The sequence below is a fragment of the Schistocerca gregaria genome, chromosome 2 (assembly GCF_023897955.1).
Source record: "Schistocerca gregaria isolate iqSchGreg1 chromosome 2, iqSchGreg1.2, whole genome shotgun sequence".
Classification (NCBI taxonomy): domain Eukaryota; kingdom Metazoa; phylum Arthropoda; class Insecta; order Orthoptera; family Acrididae; genus Schistocerca; species Schistocerca gregaria.
The window spans coordinates 521,191,562-521,213,423 of NC_064921.1; the positions used below are offsets into that span (position 1 = coordinate 521,191,562).

Genomic DNA, 21,862 nt, shown 5'->3' on the forward strand with positions numbered 1-21,862 from the left:
ACTAAACCTCAAGTTAGCAAGTGATAAAACACACTGTCTCAAATATTGGTTGCAATTTTCTAAAATACCTTGCAACTTTTTAGGCCTTTCACTTTCACGCTCTTTTATTCTACAAATGTTAACAGATAAATTTAGAATTTGAGATAATCAAATATCTACACTTTTAATAAAATGTTCTTGGAAAATTAGTCTTTCATGAAAGTGAGTGCGTGCACCCCCCCCCCCCCCCCCCCCCCACACACACACGAACTTACTTCTGAATACAGTATCATGCAGAGGTAGGACTCAAATGTGTATAAGCAAGAATTTTAGAGTATTGTAATAACAACAAGCATACTGTCAGCATTATAGCAAATACATATATATTACCAAGGTTTCCCATTCGGCCCGTGCGACCAATGCGATGGACATACTCTTCTACATCAGATGGAAGATCAAAGTTGATAACATGTTTTACATTAGGAATATCCAAACCTCTTCCAGCAACCTGTAAATTAGAAATTCCGAGTTGTTACAGATGCCGGCCACTTATTTCTTACAACTAAATATCAAAGGCTTAGAACTAATAGTTGCTTGCAAAAATCTGGAGGCCCGAAAGGCATAGTTTGCTGAGAGGCAGCTTCTGTTCACAAGCAAAAAATAATGTAACAATGTACACAGAGAGAGAGAGAGAGAGAGAGAGAGAGAGAGAGAAACCTAATGAAAGTATTTTTCACCAAGATTTATGGTACATTAAATTAAATAGTCATTAAATGTGATCCCAGAGGCCAAAGCATTAGTGAATGGTCGAAAACATTTGTCACAAATTATCTGAATGTGTATTCTTAACTAAATGGTAAGTGCTGAATATGAAAATTGGATCAGCTGTGGTTACTGCACTCAGATTTCCTATTAAACACTATCAAAATCACTGAACGCTGCCCATTAGTTACTCTGCTGTGGCTCAATTTTTCTGCGTATGTAACCATTTAAATATTATAATCTGTACAAGGAATTCCATACAAGTCAGTCAAATTCAGAAATTCACTAATTTTTTGCAATATTACTAATGGGTTATGAACAAACAAGTAGAATCATGTTCTAGAAAGGAGACCTGTTTTCATATTAAATCAGAACAAATGCCTTGTATCTGTTCAAAAAACAGAACTTTTTGTTAAACCTGTTTAGAATTCCTTCTGCAATCACAAAAATTAATCCTTAATTATCTTGTAAAGAAGTGTTACAAATTTATTTGATTTTTTAGGTTTCTCACCAGGCACATCTGCAAGATCCTTTTTCATAATCTTAAAGATCAAGACACTATTGTGATACTAAACATGAGGTATTGTCACACATTGATGACTTACTGACATGCAATGCCAAGTCTGAGGCTAATTGAAGCCAATGGGGACACACCACGACAGGAAACTAGAGACGAAATGCAGAGAGCAGGAGCCAGTGAAAGTGTTTAGGTCACATGAGGTAAACAGTAACAAGAGGCACATGCAAACTTGCAGACACTCCAGGCAGCTTTCCAGTGTAAGAGTTTCACCACAATCCTTAAGACTCCAGATTTGTGTATTCAAAGGAGTTCTCAGCGAGATGACTGGCACGCCCACTCTGTGTTGCTTGATGCCAGAGTGATGTAAGCTCCAAAAAGTCTCTTTTCTCAATGGGTGCTGCTCAAATGTTCATATTTTACACTGCTGCTTGTGATGGCTACTTCTGTTATAAGTCACCGCTGGGACTTTTACACAGATTCAGTGTAGTAGTTTCGTCTGGATAAAATAGATGAGTTTTATTTAGGCTACTTTCTTGAGTCTCCAGAGAACCAAAAACCTGCACCTCTCACAGGTGCCCTGTGACAGTGTTTGGCACTGATACAAGCAATCACCTGCAATCACTGAAAATTTGTCTTTCTGCATTTGCTCCTAATCATTCAGAAATTGCAGACGCACCAGAACCTCCTTTTAAGCTCTAAAACACTTCCCCTAATCCATGCCAGGACACAACAATACGGCATATCTACTCTCTAAAGTCACTTAAAAATAACAAAAATAAATTCAGTCCTATAGCAAGCAATGATATCACACTGTAAGATAGGCAAAAATCAATTTTTTTTTTTCAATGAACAGCCTCCTTAAAAATCAGATAAGTATTTCACATCAGGCAGACTACCACCTCTCAGCAAGCAGAAATTGGCAATCAGTATAGCCACAACAAAGTCCCACTCAGCACAGCATGTGAACAGCAAATCTATAGCACTGAAAGGATTAAGGCAAAATTTACTTTTAAGGAATAAATGTAAAATAACTCACAAATTTATGCCCATTTTTATGAAATTCCTAAAATGCCTGGAACACTTTTTTCACTTTGAACAGGTTGCATTGAAAACATAATACAGTATACGGTAGTGATATGTAAACTATCCCTTTGTCTGATGGGTAGCTCAAGTCCTTTTCATTGACAGTTTCATAATCCTGTCTAGTGAGTTCAATTAGAGTTGACTGATGGTTTTTGTGAGATCTTAGGACCACATGAAACAGCTTCAAGATAGTATGGATAAGTATTTACATTTTTACATAATTTGGCCCTCTGAGTTTTGGCATAAAGTGTATGTGTATAGCTTTTATGAGACATCAAGAAAACCTTACGATATCATTAACATTATTCACTCTCTTGCCACAAAGCTCTAATAAGAGACAGGTAAATGCAAGTGAAAATGGTGATAAGTGATGTTTATACATGACCAGAATGCAAAAACAGGGTAAACCCTGCCACTCAAATCCATATGCACAGTGTGATGTAGATATGTGATGTATCAGACACCTTGAAATGTAAACACGCAAAGAAAAAATACTTTTTATTGTTGCCATTATAAAATTGTTGTTGAAACCTGCAACCAGAAAATTTGCCCCTGTCAGTCACAATTCTATTCTAACACCCCCCCCCCCCCCCCAAATGCCCGTGACACAGGATGGGTTTCAACAAGAATCACAGTTTAAATTCTATTTTTTCATTAAACTTTGATGAATTGTGTAATTCTTTCCGTGTCTGAACCACTGCACGAGTGACTCCTTCACTATAACACAAGTGGAAATTGTTACTGCTCACTCTATAGGTACTGTAATGTAAAATTTCATTCCCATTTTCCAATTGTCTATCAAACACGAAGCTTTCATGACTCAATTTTCGCTTGTTTACACTATTCAGAACACGACCATGCAAACTTAATGCAGCACACACTCTAACTTGCTATAATATAACAACAAATGCTTTCGAAAATGAGAATTATTTCCCAAAAAATGTGTCCCCTTATGATATCTGTTTAACTTATGTTGAGCAGCAGGTAATTTTTTTATGGTAAAAACAAATCCGATTCGTATCTTAGGAGTCCCTGGTTTGTCAGAGGTCCGAGGCATTTTGCTCCGATTGTTGCCAGCATCATATTTAAAGTACCAGGGAAGCAGGTTGCTAGCCTTACTTGCCCCGAGTCCCATAAGGGGGACTATGCTCCAGACTGAACGCTGAAAGGCATAATCAGTCTTAAATGATTATGAACAAATCCAATATCACAGGGCAGCTAGAAACTCTGCAAGCGGGCTCCCCTCTCTCATCTCACTGCACACTGCTCCACCATCCTGCTACGCTGTCTCGAGCAGCAACAGTGCAGAAACTGAACACACTGCAGACATATTGTCATGGATGGAACACAGAATGGCTTGCCTTTGGCTTGGTTTCATATGATGCTATATTAGGAAATTCAGAAACTTTAAACTATGTACCATGAAGAGTGGTATTATACTGTTACTGTCTTGGTACAAGAGCATACTAAAAAATTGAAGTTGAGTTTGCAATGTCATTACATCAGTAACAGTATGCAAGCCACACAGTTCCCTGTAAAATTCTGACAACATTCCAGATTTTATGAAGATTGCTTAGAAGTATAGATGAAAAGACTGGAGAAGTTGCACAAAGGGCATTTTTAATACTCCATATCCAACGCAAGCTCATTTATCAGGAATGTTTGTGACTTAAGAAGTTATAGTGATAGGAAAACCAACATACACCTCTGGACTTTGGCATAATAGTCTGTGAAAGAAATCAAAATGGCTATTATGCACAACTGAATGACAAAAGTAACAACAAAATTGAAAATTTTATAAGCTACAACCTATGCTGTAACTCATCAGACACCATTTGGCTATTTAGTAGATTCTGGCTTTGGTACAACATTGGCTGCAGTTGAAGCTATTTCCATAAAGAAAAATGGATAATCATTACATATATTTTATCAAGTGGGGGATCTCATGGATGTTCCTCATGACAACATACTCCAAACGGGATGCACAGTAGGCTGCGAGGTTTATTCCCGAAGTAACAAGATGAATAATTATTGTTTAGAGTGGTGACATTGATAATGACAAGGATGCAGCTAAAAAAAAAAAAAAAAAAAAAAAAAAATATTGATGTGAAGAATCTGATGCCGTAAGAAGCTCATTTTTCAACAGTTCAGTCAAATTCTTGCAGTATCAACAAGCTGGAGTGATAAAGACTTGTCAGTACATTATACTGAAAGGAAGAAACAAACTCATCTTAATAATTTATTTAATTTTCTTTTAGTAAACAGGCCATTATTTGAGGACATAATTCTATCTGATTTGGTTTGAAGTCTTCTGAATTTTTTGAACTGAAGTATTTCCTCCGCCACTGGCTGCATATATTCTACTGTAAATCCCACACTTACAATTTTGGCTGTAAGTCATTAAAATGTGATTCAGTTGGAACCAATAGCAAATGTTAAAGCTGTGCATTCTGTTGGAAACAAACCTATGTACATTAAGTTAAAAAAAAAATCAGATCTGATTACTCATAAGAATTACTCTCATACTGAAACACAGCAACTACTAACATGAGCAAAAAGCAATAAAATGAATTTCAGCTTGTATGGCTGTTGTCAACATTACTTACACATAGATCATGTAGCACCTGCACACACTCCCACACTACATATACCATTACTTCCATAATGTGTGTTCAATTTATATCTGACGTATTCTCCCACGAACAGGGGTGGAGATTGTCTCTCAGAAAGGCGTCAAGTGAATTTTCATCTGCTTTTTTGAATAGGTATATTTTTTATTTTTGAGGATTTGGGAATTACAATATTCAATCTCGTTATGGCAACCCGATGTTCACTAATCCTTGTATCTGTTTTGATACTCATTATTAACCCAGGATTGTTTGTTGCTAAGAGATCAAGTGTGTATTCGCAACAGTTTACTATTAGTGTGGGCCATTGAACTAATTGCTTGAAATAATTTTCAGATAATGCATTAGCACAATTTTGGATTATGTTTTGGGCATACCTCTGAAATTAAATATGTACTTTTGCCAACATATCGAGGGCAAATTAAAGTCACCACCAACTACAAGTCAGGTACGTGTTTTAAATCAAACTCAAGTTTCCTTTGACCCTTTCAGCAATTTTATCATCTGAACTGAAAGGTCGGTAAAAGGATCCAATTATTATTTTATTCCGGTTGCCAACAATGACCCCTGCCCATACTAACTCACAGGAACTAACTACTAATGGCAACAAACATGCCATCACCAGCAGTGTTTAGCCTGTCCTTTTGGAACACCATCAGGTTATTTGCAAAAATTTCGGCTTATCTCTCGCTTTAGCCAGCTTTCAGTGTCTTAGTGCAATTCGAGGAAACTCCAGCCTACACAGCCGTATAACTATCTGAGCCTCTGATTCAGACCTTCCACTAGGCTTTGTACCACAGGTCCACAACCAGTCCTGTCAACTATGTTGCAAGTGGTCAGCTCTGCTTTCATCTCCCAAGCAAGACTAGCAGCCTTTACTACTACTGTTAGCCAGAGGGAATCTCTTCTGATACAAAGTGACTCATCATTGGTACTGACGTGAGCCTCCACCTGCAGTTGTTTAAACTATGTGCTCTTCATGGCATTTGGAAGGACCCATTCCACGTCTGGATGATTCCACCAGTTATGCATATGGAGTGCACATTGGTTTTCTTTCTTTTCATGGCAGCCATGTCCCTAAGGAGCCCCATAACACGTCTAACGTTGGAGCTCCCAATTATCAACTATCCCACCCTCTGTGATTGTCCAGATCTTGCAGGCTGAGAGGTCTTCTCTGAAACAGGACAGGCAATGGCACCTGGCTCAGCGACTGTGTCAGCCACACACTGCAGCTGGAACTTTATTGTCAAACAAACTGGGGAGGCCTTACATGCGGCCGCCTGGGAAGTATTTCACTGCTTGCTACATTCCGCGGCAACCTCCCACTCGACCACATGTGAGGGGTCAATCTCAGTACACCGATGAGGACCGATTAGAGGACTCTGATGTGCTGGACATCTATTGGATCCCCATGGCCGGCCTACAACAGTGGTGCCCGATCCATTGCAGCCTCAAGGTGTGTGACCGAAGCCGTCACAGCCTGAAGCTGAGAGCGAAGTGTCGCCAACTTGGCTTGCATCTGCACACAATAATTACAGTCCCTGTCCATACTAGAGACCGCGGAAAACTGAACTAGGCAGATAAATGGACTATAAACATGTGCTGCGCAGCACTCTTGTAGACACTGACGAAAACGCAAGAACTGTGTCTAATAAATTAGATTAATATGCAGCAATTCAAAAAACTTAACTACCAAATCACTTGGGTGAAACAAAATAATTCGCCCCTGATTAGGAACTTTTAATATGTCACATAATCTGTTGACTTTCCAATATGAACGGGAATGTGAGAACTATGGATATTAGATATTAAATTAACACACAGAAACTCAAGAAATTGAAGTACTAAAGCACACAGATTATCTTATAAAATTAGCTCCTGGTTAGAAACTTAATGAAATTTTGTAATTCAATCTCTCATACAGATAGTTTGTATAATAAACACTGGCAAGTCACACAAGTTCACATCTATTGCACTTCTTTTGCCTTTTGGCAGTTGTGGGTTCCCATTGTTCCGTGTAATCATTGTGCAAGCCACATATCTGTTCCTCTGGAATATCAAACTTCATTATTATTATTGCTATTATATTTGGTATAAACTTAAAACCAAAATGTCAAATGTGTGATTACGTTAAATATACATAGTCAATGGAGAAAATGTTATTCAAAGTAACACCTAAGGAATTCTGTTTTAACTTCCTTTGTGCCCATCCTGTGACATTTGTTAAAACAATATGTTAACAACATTTTCTTGATTTTAAATACTGTCCTTAAATCATAATATAAACAGCATTTGCACATTTAGTAATAGTGAAAAACATGTTCATTCCACATTATCTTAAACTCCAGTTTCCAGCACAACTGCCTACGATTAATGAAGACATGTCTACCAAGTCTGAAATTACAATCTGCAATCTGGTAACTTCTTCGATGAAGCTGAGGTACACAATTAATGAAAACCATTAAGAATCCTCCGAGGTAAAAAAAGGGGGGGGGGGGGGGTAATGTGACTACAGTTTCCTTTTACACTTGTGGAATGTTCAGTTAGTGGAAATAGAAAGCTATGACACTATAAACAGTCTCCAATTACTCTGTCTATGTGTCTGCATAAAGTTTAGTTCAATGCAATGCCTACAGCTTTCCACAATAAAGAGACCCCTATAATAAGTCATCAACGCTGAGAAGTGCGTACACAAACTATCATTACAAACAGCACAACACAATTTTATTTGTTGTTATTGACAGCACATGAAAGAATTGCAAAATAAAATTCAGATGAAAAGTCAATATAATTTACATACCGCAGTTGCAACAAGGATTGGCGTTTGACCAGACCGAAATTTTCTTAAAGCATCTTCTCGTTCATGCTGTGTGCGATCTCCATGTATTGAGGTTACAGGATAACCATACTCATATAGGTATTCCTCCAGAGCATCTGCACCTTTCTTAGTCTCCACGAAAACAAGTGTTAAAGCATTTTTGTCTACAACATAAAAGCAAAAGCATGGGATTAAGCAATCTCAATAATTACCTATGCATAATCACAGCAAATATAGATTCGGCAATTACAGTGAGAAATATTCAATTTGTTCTTAAAGTGAATGGAAAACTTGTTTTGTTATAGCTTCAACTAATGTTCAAAAAAATATGCACAAAATGTTTTAGCTGAGGAACTGATAGAGCAGGAGTCAAGACAAACTGAAGGGCAAGGAGGTGAGGGAGTAGTTAGACGAAGGAGACAACAGAGAGGAGGAGGAGGAGGAGGAGGAGGGAACACAGTTGCGCAGAAATGACAGAATACTCTGGTCATGCAGAAAAACATGCGTCGTGCCAGTGGCGCCGACTTGAGGGGGGGGGGGGGGGGTTCTAGGTACTTTGTGCCTGCCCCCCCCGCCCCCTCAAATATTCAAACATGCATTTCTCACCATTCTCACCCCCTTCCTCATCCTTTACGGGGAAATTTGTTAAAACTTGCACATACATTTTTGCATAGTAGTATGTAATGATTATGTAGGAAAAAAAATACTGATTTTACGAGCTATTGCGTATTCCTTTCTGCTACTCCTCCAACCTCTGCATGTGACGAACTGTCGTGACAGGGTTTGTCCCCTGCATCTGTGGTATTCGCACACTTTTACTGTACGGAGGTATGCGGGGAACGAAAGCTCACCATGAGCTCGCAGTGCTTTGACTGCTAGGACGAGCTCCACTTCCTCCCCCAGCAGTCTGCTGGCAGCTTGTAAAAGAAACTAACGAGCAATAGTGACACTGAATTTGACGGTGATCGCTAGAAGGACTAGGTAACGTTAAAGACTCTTCATTTTTGTACATTCTATTGACAAACACTATGTACAACACCACACAAGTCAGCACCGGCTCCAGGGATTTTGTCGCCACACGCAAACATGTTAAGTGCCCCCACCCACCCTTTTTTGACAGTCAACTTTTCCCACAATATATTTCATACATGACACCTTATTTTCACATATTGCACTCATTCGTCTCTTTGATGTGAATATGTCTAAGATCAAAGCAGGAGTCAGCGATACGTTTACAGTGAAATACATTTTAAGGCGTTTTTGTTGGAGGAAACATTTCTTTTGTAAATTGGAGCACACTATTTCTGTACCGTATATAATTTTCAATAAGATCCTTGATTTTATAAATAATTTGTATTTAAAATTTATTCTCACACCTTCATTTACGCAAGATGAATTTGCCATCCCCAAAAATCGCCACCCTGGGCATGGCACAGTTCGCCGTAAACACAGCACAACAGAGGAAATCCCTACACTTAGACGTGGTCAGTAAGATTGTTTCCACTCTTGTAACTTCCATTAAATTTATGAGAAACAATTTTGAATCATTCTGGAGTGAAGTAACTTCAAAATGCCATGATATGGATGTTGATTCCCCAAAATTACCCCGTAGAAGAAAAGTCCCCAAGAATTACGATGATTCCATCAACTCATCTATAGATACATTCACTGAAGAATGTGACAAATATAGAAGATTGATGGATGTATCCATTGTTTCATAATACAGCTTCCTGGAATTACGGTTCAAAACTCTATCATTTATGTCTGTAAATCAAATTCAACAATTTCTTCTTGGTGATAAACATTCATTTGATATTATATCTTTCTACGAATCAGATATAGACAAAGAACGCTTGCTTCTGCACCAAAGCATGTTTCATGAGATTATCTAAAGTAGTGATTCTGTGAATATTAGTTCGTTGGATGACATAGTGAAATACCTAAATCAGGAAAACCACCTGTTTGACCTAGTGCCTGAACAAGTGAAATTCATGCGTGCAGTGCTGACGGTTCTGATAACATCCAGCACCACTCAGCGATCGTTTTCTTGTCTGTGGAGGGTGAAAATGTATCTTTGTTCTATAATGTGGCAGGATCATCTTAATGCAATCGCTCTTCTCTATGCCCACAGAGATGAATCAATGAAACTCTACCTTGATGCCATATGTGTCTATTTCATATGCAGGAATGATCTGAGGAGTAGTACACATGCCATCAGAAATTGTGGTATGTTTCTTCAACAGTATTTATGTGTTTGTTTTGTACCACTACTGATCTATACTCCAACTGAAATGACATTGTGATTGACGTTTCAGTGAGTCGAGGGGTAGGGGCTAGTTGTCAGCCAATCTTAGTTTGCATGATTTTCAGCTGTTTGCATTTTTCATTATCCTCACAATCTATTTTTGTTTCTTGAACGTTGTTATGCTCTGAGGGGAATTTCCAAAGAATATAATAACTCAAAAGGGGAAGTATGCATGTATAATACACCCCTCTCCTTCAGCACTTATGTTGTTCCATATAATTCTCATTGCATAGGTCATTTTAGATATCTTAGAATTTAAGAATGTGATGTGGGAATTCCATTTTAGATTGTCTTGTAAGTAAACAAAGCAATTTTGTTTCAGTGTCAATTTTTTGGTCTTCCCAAAGAAATATATGGTTTTAATGGATTTTTAATTTGGCGGTGTGTAGAATTGTATAGGGGCTTTTCTTTTCTCCTTTTTTAATGGTTAATTAGTAGCTTATTCCTCACAAACCACTCTAAAATATCTTCATTTGTGACTTCAGCATACAGCCTAAGAGTCTTTCTATTTCCACCTTCAATCAATACACTGGTGTCATCTGCAAATAGGACTGGTTTGGAGTGTCGAACATGTAGATGGAAACTCTAAAGTTATCTGTCAAATGTAGTACCTAATAAAATGATTCTCTCCCCCCCCCCCCCCCAAAAAAAAAAAAAAATATTTTCAAGTTGGAGCCTCTGCACTGTGCCAGAAAAACGTGCACCACACTGCACGGCCAGAAGTGTGCGACACTGCCAGAAAATAAAAACGGAATGGACAGAAAAACAGCAAAAAGTTTAACTGTCCGGAAATTCCAAGCAAGCACCTACAAAAGAAAAAATGGTTAAATGTTGTAGTCCAACTTTGTGATGATGGATCTTCTAAATTTGTGCGTTCTCATTTTCTTCAGACCCCCACGAGAGAAGTGAGGAGGAGGTCACATCTATGCTAAAGATGGACTGCCAAGGTGAAAGATGCATGGGATGGGCAGAAAAAACATATGACGGGGGTGCATGGGATGGGCAGAAAAATGAGGGCTGGGATTGGGTGTTAAGGGTGGAAAAACGTGGGCTGGTGTTGGGTGTGAAGTGTGGAGAAACATGGGCTGAGGGTTGTGTGTGATGGAAAAAAAAAGTGGTGTGTAGTGAGAGGGTGGGTAAGTTTGTGGTAGTTAGGAGGGAAGGACAGAATAGTGGCAATGAAAAGGACGGGGCAGTACTGACAGAAAGGCTGGAGAGGCTACCCTTTGCAGTCAGTCACATCAGAATTCAATAAATAAGTACATACTTTATATATCTGCAGCCATTAATTAAGAATGTAATTACTGTTAACATGGGGATTCAGTTACTAGTTGCTGAATTCTAACATTCATTTTTGAATTAACAAATAATTAAATTTTGAAATTTAACCTAGTAACTCTCAAAAGGAATCTTATATGTGTGTATTGTATTGTATTTTTTATTGGTCCTGTTGTCTACATAGCAGCTTATGCATAAGACATTGGACAAGTAAAGTTATAAATATACACGCTGAAAGTAATTTCAAGGCATACATATTTAAGGTTACAATAACACACTTTACACGTAAGTATTTATATAACACATTTCATAAATTTAAATATTCTTCAATGGAGTAAAAGCAGTGATGATGTAAATATGACTTTAGAGATTTTCCAAATGTATTGACCTCAGTGATAAGCTTTATAACAAACTTCCTGAAAACATAAAAGCTAACGCCCATGTGAAAAATACCTTTTTGGCACAGTGCTGTGCTGATTTGAGTCATACGTAAGTTTCTGTTTTGTCTGGTAAAGAGCTCGTGTATATCACAGATTTTTGCAGTCTCCGGTCCTTGCCTATTACATTTAATTTAAAGAACGAAAGGGTTTCCATAATGTACACACATGGTAATGGAGGAATACCAGATTTCTTAAACAGGGGTTTACAAGAGACTCTAGGCTTGCACCCAAACAAGATTCTAATGTCCCTTTTTTGTAGTTTAAAAGTGCTATTAGCTGTTTTAGAGTTTCCCCAGAAGGTGACCCCATATCTAAGATGAGAATGAAAGTATGCATGATATGCATTCAATACTGTTTTCTCACTACCGCATGATTTTAATGAACAAAGAAGGTAACATGTTTTGCTCTGTTCTGCATTGAGATCTTCAATATGCTTATTCCATCTGATGTTACTCTGCAGCCAAAGTCCTAAGAATTTGGTTTCAGTATTGTTACCAACTGGTTCGTCATTGATAGAGACTGATGAATAAACATGTCCTTGTTAGGAACATTGTGGAACTTTAGAGCAATGGTTTTCTTACTGTTTATTACAAGCTGATTACTCTGTGCCCAGCTGCTAAGTTGTTTCGTGACTATGTTTACTGTCTGCAGTAACCGTTCGTCGTCGTCTCCTTTTAGTAGAATCGTGGTGTCATCTGCAAATATGATTGTTTTGTGTGCATAAACATTTAAGCTTAGATCATTTATGTACAGAAGAAACAGAAGGGGGTCCCAATACTGATCCTTGGGGTACACCATATTTAATTTGTCTATAGTCAGACAAGTGATTAGATACAGTTTTGCACACTGCTTGCATACGATTAGTCAGGAAGGAACTGTTCCACTTGTTGGACAGAACCTCTAATACCATATCTTTCTAGCTTTAGCTACTTCATCTTGTGAAACAGAACTGATGTGCATTGATCCTCTACATGCACTTATTTTATATTCATTTGCCTGGGTGCTCTTAAAGTTTGATTGTAACATATTATCAGCAACACCTGTGAAAAAGTTGTTAAATGTGTTGGCTTCTTCTAAGGGGTTTGTTACTTTTTTATTATTATGCGATAGTGTTATATTTTTGCAAGGTTGTCTGTATTCTCCACATTCTTTTTTTATAACACTCCACAAAGCCTTTGATTTATTAGCTGAATTATAAATAATTTCATCATTATGCATTATTTTGGGTGCTTTAATACTTTTCTTAATATTTTGGAGTATTTTTTATAGTATGCATGTACTACAAGTGAGGAATTTGAGTTACATATTTCATTTTTCTTCTGGCATGAAACCCTTATTTCCTTTGAGATCCAGCTGTTTATTCTGGAGTTCCCCCATATGGTTAATGTTTTCAGTGGGAATGCAAGTTCAAAGAAATGTGGGAGGTGGAACTCGCGGAAAATGCTTTCAAACAGTAACTGTAATAAAAGGGATCCAAATACAACTTAAATTCACTAAGATCCACTAGAAAAAGCATTTATTATAAATAGAAAATTTTGCATGTTACCTGATGGTACATTCAGTAAATCTAGCAAGAATGAGCGCTTGTCATTTTCTGCAACCCAAAAAATTTTTTGGGTAATGTTTTCAGATGTAGAACCAACGCGACCAACTGCTAAGAAAATGTAATTGTCCAGGAAATCCCGGGCAAGCATCTAGAAAAGAAAAAAAGATTAAATGTTTTAAACCAACTTTGTGATTATTTATCTTCTAAAACTGAGATTCAAACATTGTGTGTTCTCATTTTCTTCAGAGCCTGAGGGAGAAGTGTGACAAGCAGAGATGGTTAGCTCTGCCAAGGTAAATTAAAAGGTATGGGTTCAATTGCCATTCTCGTAAAACACTAAGTGTAGGCCATACATTGCTCTTTAATGCAATTATCTATTTTAACCTGTCCTGTCATAGTAACTGTTTTCAAATCACTTGTTAAATGCAGCCAGGTGACTACGTCAACAACACGCACACTAATGCCACCACCAACCAAAGATGACTTACATTAGAAGTTATCGATAGTGAAAGTAATAATCAAGAATTATTAACGAGTGGGGTAGCATGAAATCTGACCCTCTGTTTTTTTGACAACATAGAGCAGAGTTTCACACAGAATTTAAACAGAAACCACGACCTCTATTTATAAGGTTACTTACTAAATTAATTTCAAAGATTCCTTAATAACACTATCCCTATAGCTAGAAGAGCATTCCAGAATCTATGTTGTTATACTCCACAGGATGACCGGTGCCAAGACAGTGTTCTGCAATGGTGACTTTGTTCGGCAGTTGAAGATGTCAGTGCCGCTTATGCCTGTACACTGGTCCTCAATAGTACTGATACTCTAACCAATATATGACATGCCACAACTGCAAGGAATACAGTAGACATACGCCTTATGCAAACCAAGATCATCATTTTACAGAACCGAAATGGGCCTCGATTTTAATGGTGATCGAAAAATACACTTCACATCATATTTCCGCAAAATACAACCAAAGCTGTTCTAAGTACTCCCAGAACAAGGCAATATGGCTGTAGACTTTGGAGCCACCTCATTATTATTAGCTGAAAAGCCCAGGTTCCGAGATTACATATAGTCTGTGAAAAAAGATACGAAGTACACCTTCACATTAAGTCCGATGGTGAAAACTGTTAGCCCACATATGCAAGTCTGTGTGAGCACACTTTCTACAAACAGAATGTCCCAAAATACCATCTGTCATCATCCTGACCAATACATCAAGAAAGGGAAGGCCGCTATCCTTTTTCATCCTGATCATGAAAAAAAATATTCGGGTGGGTTGAATTCAGAAATGCAAGGGCAATGCTACCGTTATTTTGGACAAGCAGGACTATATTCAACAGATGCAGTGTGAGCTGTCTGATTCAGTGTATCGGAGGATTGGTGCTGGCCCCCACAAAAAGTGTTGAGAGAATGCCCAACAGCCTTCTAAAACAAAGTTCCTTATCGCAGGAGACCAAGAGTCTACTCTTATTGTGCTGTTCCTCCTGATTATATGACATCCGTAAGTTCCACAAGAAAGGGGTTCCTCTTTGATTGCGAAACATTGCTGCTCCAACGTATTGACTAGCGCAACACTTTACTTCCCTGTTGAGCCCTATAGTATGTCAATGTGAGCATCACATTAAGAACTCAATGGATTTCTTGTATCTATTTGAGGGAAAGCATTTGACTGACAATCTAGTAAGTTTTGATGTGGACTCTCTTCACTTGTGTTCCTCTTTCCCATTCGTTATGGTTGACTGAGGGCAGTTTGATGCTGAATAATGAACCTATTTCGCTAGATGTCAACCTCAAATTACTTTTTATTCAATACCAGTACTATGAGCAGACAAACAGTTATGATGGGATGCCCATTGTCACCTATTATTGCCAATATGGTTATGGAAATTCCGAGTAACACGCCTTTGAGTCGGTGGCTTTGAAACATGCATGTTTTTCTTTCAGATATGCTTGTGTGTGCTTTGGACTACATGGCATTATGTTCTCTTCTCATGTCTGCATGTGCTTGTTCGCAAATTCACTCTAGACAGGAACGGCTGCACAAACCAGTTATTGCAGCGAAAATCACGAAAATAAAAATAAAAATCCTCACAAAGCATCTTGCATGCTTTAATGTTGACAGTGCATTTCTTTTGTTGTATTCTTCGTATGTGAAAAATTTTATTGCAAATTTCAACATGTTGGATTGGAGCGTTGCCTTGTTAATTCAGAAATATAGCTCTGTTCAGAACTCCTCTATATTGTTTAATACTCATGTCTTATCTACTGAACGAGAGTCTGTATTTACCTCAAAATACTTTTGGCGACAGTGCTACAATCAGCTTTTGAAACAATTACTATGCTTCAACCACAATAGTAATCGTGGACTGTAGGAACGAATTATATTATTGAAAGAGTTGTCATAATGACTGACGAAAGTAAGCAGAAAAAGTTGTGATGTACAAACTTCTTCCCAGCCCAAAAAAAAATTTATACCTGGAAATCTCTCTCTCTCTGTGTGTGTGTGTGTGTGTGTGTGTGTGTGTGTGTGTGTGTGTGTGTGTGTGTGTGTGTGTGTGCGCGCACAAAATTGCACGTGCAATTTTGACAAAGTATAATTTTAAGATACTGTCTACAATAATTATGTTACATATTTATGTAAATGTGTGAAATGGAGCAAACACAATGCTAAAACCTCTGAAGGTTGAAATCCATAAGCCTCGTGGCAGTAATTTCGTGAGGTCTACTTCTGCATAAAGTGGACAGTTTATTGTTATTCCCAACCTCCATGATAGTAATGTATATTTCCATCCCAACATTACATGCAATGGTTTGTATACATTTTAATACACTGTGATAATTTTTTTTAAACAAATTAGCTGCATAAAAGGTAGTTTATGATGATATTCATTACAGTCTTGTTTATTTCTTGTTCTCAAACATTTCATTTCAGTAACTGAGAATGTTGCAGTTCATCAGCATATCGGTAAGTGATAAGACAACTGACTTCAAATGAAAGTATTTTTCCTCCTCTTTAATGACAATGAAAACTGGAGGTTGACAGAATGTTTACACTAAGCTGATAAGAACTATACAGCTATGAATTACCTCTGATTAAAGGCAAGTGTGTAACATGCTAGCCAGGATTCTGTTATAGAAGAAGAAGAAAATATGTCTATAAAATAAGATTAGAGTCTCTCAAGTGTGAACACAAAATAATGCCCATCAAAACACTGGAGCACGCTTTTCACCTTGCAACATGTACTGTTATCCAGATGGAAGATTTCATCACTGTATGGGGTGACTTTAAGCATGAAGCAATGCAGGTGATCCACAATAATGTTCACGTCATTCATTGCTGTCATGCTGCTGTTGATAACCACCACAGATCCCATGAGAGCCCAAGTCAGTGTATCCCATAGCATAATTTTGTCCTCACCAGCCTGCATCTGTGGCATGGTGCATGTTTTGTGCAGCCGTTTGCCTGGATGAAAGTGTGTAAGGACCCAGCCATCACCCTGTGTAACAAGAACGCAATTCATTTGACAGATGACATGTTTCTATTGAACCATGGTGTCAAAATCTGATTATGTACCCATTGCAGTCATAACCGACAGGAACATGTAGGGATCATGTGATGTGAACCTCCAGGTTCAACAATGGCCTTTGAACGATGTGCTTCGAAACAATTAGGCCTGCATCCGCATTGTACTCTGTCTCGGCTCTGCTGCAATTGCTGCCTATCCTGTATTACAGAGTGAGGGATCTTCTGACATGTCCATTTTGTGATGAGACTTCTTAGTAGAGTACCATACGGCCTAATCGTTATTTCACTATCCTTCAACCATAGGTGCTCATGGTAGCAGTGCACCAACAGGTTTCCAGTTACGCTGTTTGAGATTCCGGTTTGCCGCCACATTGCCACAACATGCGCCCTTTGTCAAAACTAATCATGTCAGGGGATTTCCACATTTGCAGCCTATATCTTCAGTATAATGACTGCCCATTCCTGCCTCTTGCACTTACATTTTTTCCTTACTGCATCGAGTGCTTGCTACACTGCCAGGAGCCATTCAATATCATGGTGGGCAGTGGTTATAATGTTTTGGCTCATCTGTGCAAATTATGGTTACTTCTCATTAAAGCAACTTATTTTATCAGCTGGAGTATAGATGTCAATATGAAATGTGTTCATTACATTCATGTTTTTTCCTCATCTGTCTATCCCAATTATTAACTCCTGTCTATCTTTCATATGTTACTTAGTTAATTGTCTTATTTTGCTTTTAGTTTGGCAGTTTTTGAATTCACATCTATTCATTGTTAATTTACTACTTATTCTTTCTTGTTTTATAATCCATAATTGTTTTTCTTGTTGAAATTTTCTTATTCTTAAAGTCTGTTTCCACAAATTCTTCCTCTTTCTCGTGACAGTGAAAAATTGGAAACTGTCACTGTCCGACTTCCTTATTGCTTTTGTTCTTGACCCCTGAGTGGTTCCATTGTAGAACTTGCTCAGTGAACCTGCCAGCACCTCAGAGATATCCCATATGTGGTAAAAAAAGTAGAGATGTCTTTGCAAGCAAATGCGCCTGATTTGTACCCACTGGAATATATGTCGAACACCAGCTGTGTGCCCATGAACCACCATCCCCTAATTCCCAGGAACTGCTTGACGTTTGTGTAGACATCTGGTGCCACATACTTCTGGCATACTGTCAAGAACTTTTAGAATCCATGTCAAGCAGAATCTATGTTGCACTGTGTTTGAAAAGTGAAACAACATGCTTGTAACAGGTGGTCATAATGTTTTGGCTCATCAGTGTATACAACTCAAAGGTAATTCAACAGACACATATACATCCAAGCTTTTACCCCTGTGTGTGATACCAATTAGCCACAACTAAATTGTAATGAGGTTGACCCACATTATAATTCAATGATCTATTTTCTGTGGCACAGATAATCTGATTTCCAGTTAATAAATAAAATGCTTTAGAAACAGTCTGTGTGTGATATATTCAGTCAGCTCTCTTCTGTTGCTCAAATTTTTCAATTGCTGCTAGTTCACTTTCCTGAAGGGCAAGTAAATTATTTGCAAGACAAGCACTCAATGTATTAACATATCATAATTACCTTTGCAGCAAAATACCATACAACCACTGGAATACTGTAGGAAGAAAACACCATCCTCTAATCTGATTTGTGTTCTTTCCAAACGAAGACTATGTGGAAGAACAGTATAACCCTACTTTTATATTCCCGGAATTAATGTTTTTCCACCATTTTTTATTGTTTATTGGATTTCCTATGTCTGCAATGTTAACTTGCATCCGATTTTGCCTCGACATATTTATAATTTCCCCACAATTTACGTATTGTGAGAAAATTTTTGTGGAGAAAAACATGATGCTGTTGGGCATCCCGTAGTGTTTACAAATATTATGTGGTTAAGTTCCTGACACCAGGGCACTCTATTCAGTAGATTTGCACCAGAAAATGTGTAGACGTTGTAACAATTCATGCTGAATCTCCCGCCGTTGTTAAGCTCTACTCGACAGTGGCTGACGGAAGTAACTAAGCTCGCTCGAGTAAGGACATCATGACCAATCGCAACCACTTCCAAACTGTGTCTACTGCACAAACGCAATTTCATGATTGTTGTGATCATCGTGGCACCTTTGTCGAACCATATTTAACGTGTTTTGGCGTTTGGCTACTTGTAGTGCTAGTTGACACAGTCATTCCCTCTGCATTTTAGAGTAAACACAACGCTGTTTACATATTTTTTTCCACTCTAAATGTGTTTCAACAATTTAATCTCTCTGTTAAGTGCAGTGTTTCTGTGATGTTACACAAACAGTGTTAGTAACAGTTTGCGAGCGTGTGTGGTTTATTACATAACTGAAGAGGCACAGTACCTGATAACCTCAAAAAGATGGCAACAGTACACGAGAGACAGACTGACATATTCGAAAACCACACAAAATACTTATGTACATATTGGCACTTGACAATTAGAGAATTTTTCAATGCATGGTGCTAAGCATGAAAAAATACATAACTAGTGCAGTAATTCATTTTGATAATGAATGACAGCTGCAGGCCTACCAAAAACATCAATTATGACATAAAATTGAGTCAAATGTTTCTATTTCCCAGACAGTTATTTCCAGTTACATCAGTGGTTTTTACTAGATAATAAAAAAGTCCCATACAAGTCTTGATGCCTGTTATGTACATGTACCATATGTGAAGTGCAAAAATGCAAGGGGTGTACCCTATACATAACTTTTACAGCTTAAAACATTATTTCCCACATTTTACACCATTTCTAAGTCCCTTGAAGAGTGTAAAAGTGGGGTTTCACTGTATATACATTGTTGTCTAACAAATTTACACTGTGAAACAGTAACATACCTGTATTTCTTTAGGAAATGTGGCAGAAAACATAAGCGTCTGCCTATCTCCAGTTTTAGGCATCTGGTTATCAACAACAATACGGCGTATCTGCGGTTCAAATCCCATATCTAACATCCTATCTGCTTCATCAAGGACTAAGAACCTATGGAGGAAAAAAAAAAAAACAGATATATTTGTAATCTTACTAACAAAGAAAATTGCGACAAATTTCAAGATGGGGAGAGAGAGAGAGAGAGAGAGAGAGAGAGAGAGAGAGAGAGAGAGAGAGAGAGAGAGAGAGAGAGAGAGAGAGAAAGGGGGGGGGGGGGCCTTCAGTATTAACATTTACAGTTATGATCCCATAGGTACCCTCAGACTTTAAGAAGAATATAATAATTCCAATCCCAAAGAAAGTAGGTCGTGATAGATGTGAAAATTACCGAACTATCAGTTTAATAAGTCACAGCTGCAAAATACTAACACGAATTCTTTACAGACGAATGGAAAAACTGGTAGAAGCTGACCTCATGAAAGATCATTTTGGATTCCATAGAAATGTTGGAACATGTGAAGCTATACTAACCTTATGACTTATCTTAGAAGATAGATTAGGGAAAGGCAAACCTACGTTTGTAGCATTTGTAGACTTAGAGAAAACTTTTGACAATGTTGACTGGAATACTCTCTTTCAAATTCTGAAGGTGGCATGGGTGAAATACAGGGAGCGAAAGGCTATTTACAGTTTGTACAGAAACCAGATGGCAGTTATAAGAGTCGAGCGGCATGAAAGGGAAGCAGTGATTGGGAAGGGAGTGAGACAGGGTTGTAGCCTCTCCCCTATGTTATTCAATCTGTATATTGAGCAAGCAGTAAAGGAAACAAAAGAAAAATTTGGAGTAGGAATTAAAATCCATGGAGAAGAAATAAAAACTTTGCGGTTCCCCGATGACACTGTAATTCTGTCAGAGACAGCAAAGGACCTGAAAAAGCAGCTGAACGGAATGGATAGGGTCTTGAAAGGAGGATATAAGATGAACATCAACAAAAGCAAAATGAGGATAATGGAATGTAGTCAAATTAAATTGGGTAATGCTGAGGGAATTAGATTAGGAAATGAGACACTTAAAGAAGTAAAGGAGTTTTGCTATTTTGGGAGCAAAATAACTGATGACGATCGAAGTAGAGAGGATATAAAATGTAGACTGGCAATGGCAAGGAAAGCATTTCTGAAGTAGAGGAATTTGTTAACATCGAGTATAGATTTAAGTGTCAGGAAGTCGTTTCTGAAAGTATTTGTATGGAATGTAGCCATGTATGGAAGTGAAACCTGGACGATAAATAGTTTGGACAAGAAGAGAATAGAAGCTTTCGAAATGTGGTGCTACTGAAGAATGCTGAACATTAGATGGGTAGATCACATAACCAATGAGGAGGTATTGAATAGAATTGGGGAGAAGAGGAGTTTGTGGAACAACTTGACTAAATGAAGAGATCGACTGGTAGGGCATATTCTGAGATATCAAGGGATCACCAATTTAGTATTGGAGGGCAGCGTGGAGGGTAAGAATCGTAGAGGGAGACCATGAGTTGAATACGGTAAACAGATTCAGAAGGATGTAGGTTGCAGTAGGTACTTTGAGATGAAGAACCTTGCACAGGATGAAGTAGCATGGAGAGCTGCATCAAACCAGTCTCTGGACTGAAGAAAACAACAACAACAACAACAACAACAACAACAACAACAACAACAACAGGCAGTTGCCATTTGTGTGGCTATTGGAAGTTTGGTTTTTGCATGTATACACATGCAGTTGGAATCCCAAAACATTTTTAGATTTATTGGGCTTCCCACTTCATTTACAACCATTTTGACATTGCTAGTGTTAAATATGAATATACAGATGAAACTTCAATTTCATAGTAAGTATCACAGAAAAACTTTAAAGGAGTTCTAGTTTTCACATACATAAGCAAACGTCTGGACTTTCTGTTTAAATCTTTTTCACTGCCAATTTCGTTTTAAAGAAACACATAGACCACAACATCAAAGCAAAATTCAGTGTTCCTAGTGGAATGTAGTGTGTGACAAATTGAACCATGGAGAGATACAT

General features: G+C 37.9%; 1 protein-coding gene across 1 annotated transcript in view; it reads right to left on the reverse strand.

The window, feature by feature from the left end:
* Positions 1-21,862, reverse strand: part of LOC126329990 (ATP-dependent RNA helicase DDX3X-like) — a gene marked incomplete in the record, with an annotated part of 151,391 nt that overhangs the window by 60,398 nt on the left and 69,131 nt on the right. The window contains 4 exon segments of the mRNA XM_049996279.1: positions 370-487; positions 7,772-7,953; positions 13,359-13,506; positions 19,770-19,914. Coding sequence (XP_049852236.1) covers positions 370-487; positions 7,772-7,953; positions 13,359-13,506; positions 19,770-19,914 — 593 coding nt within the window.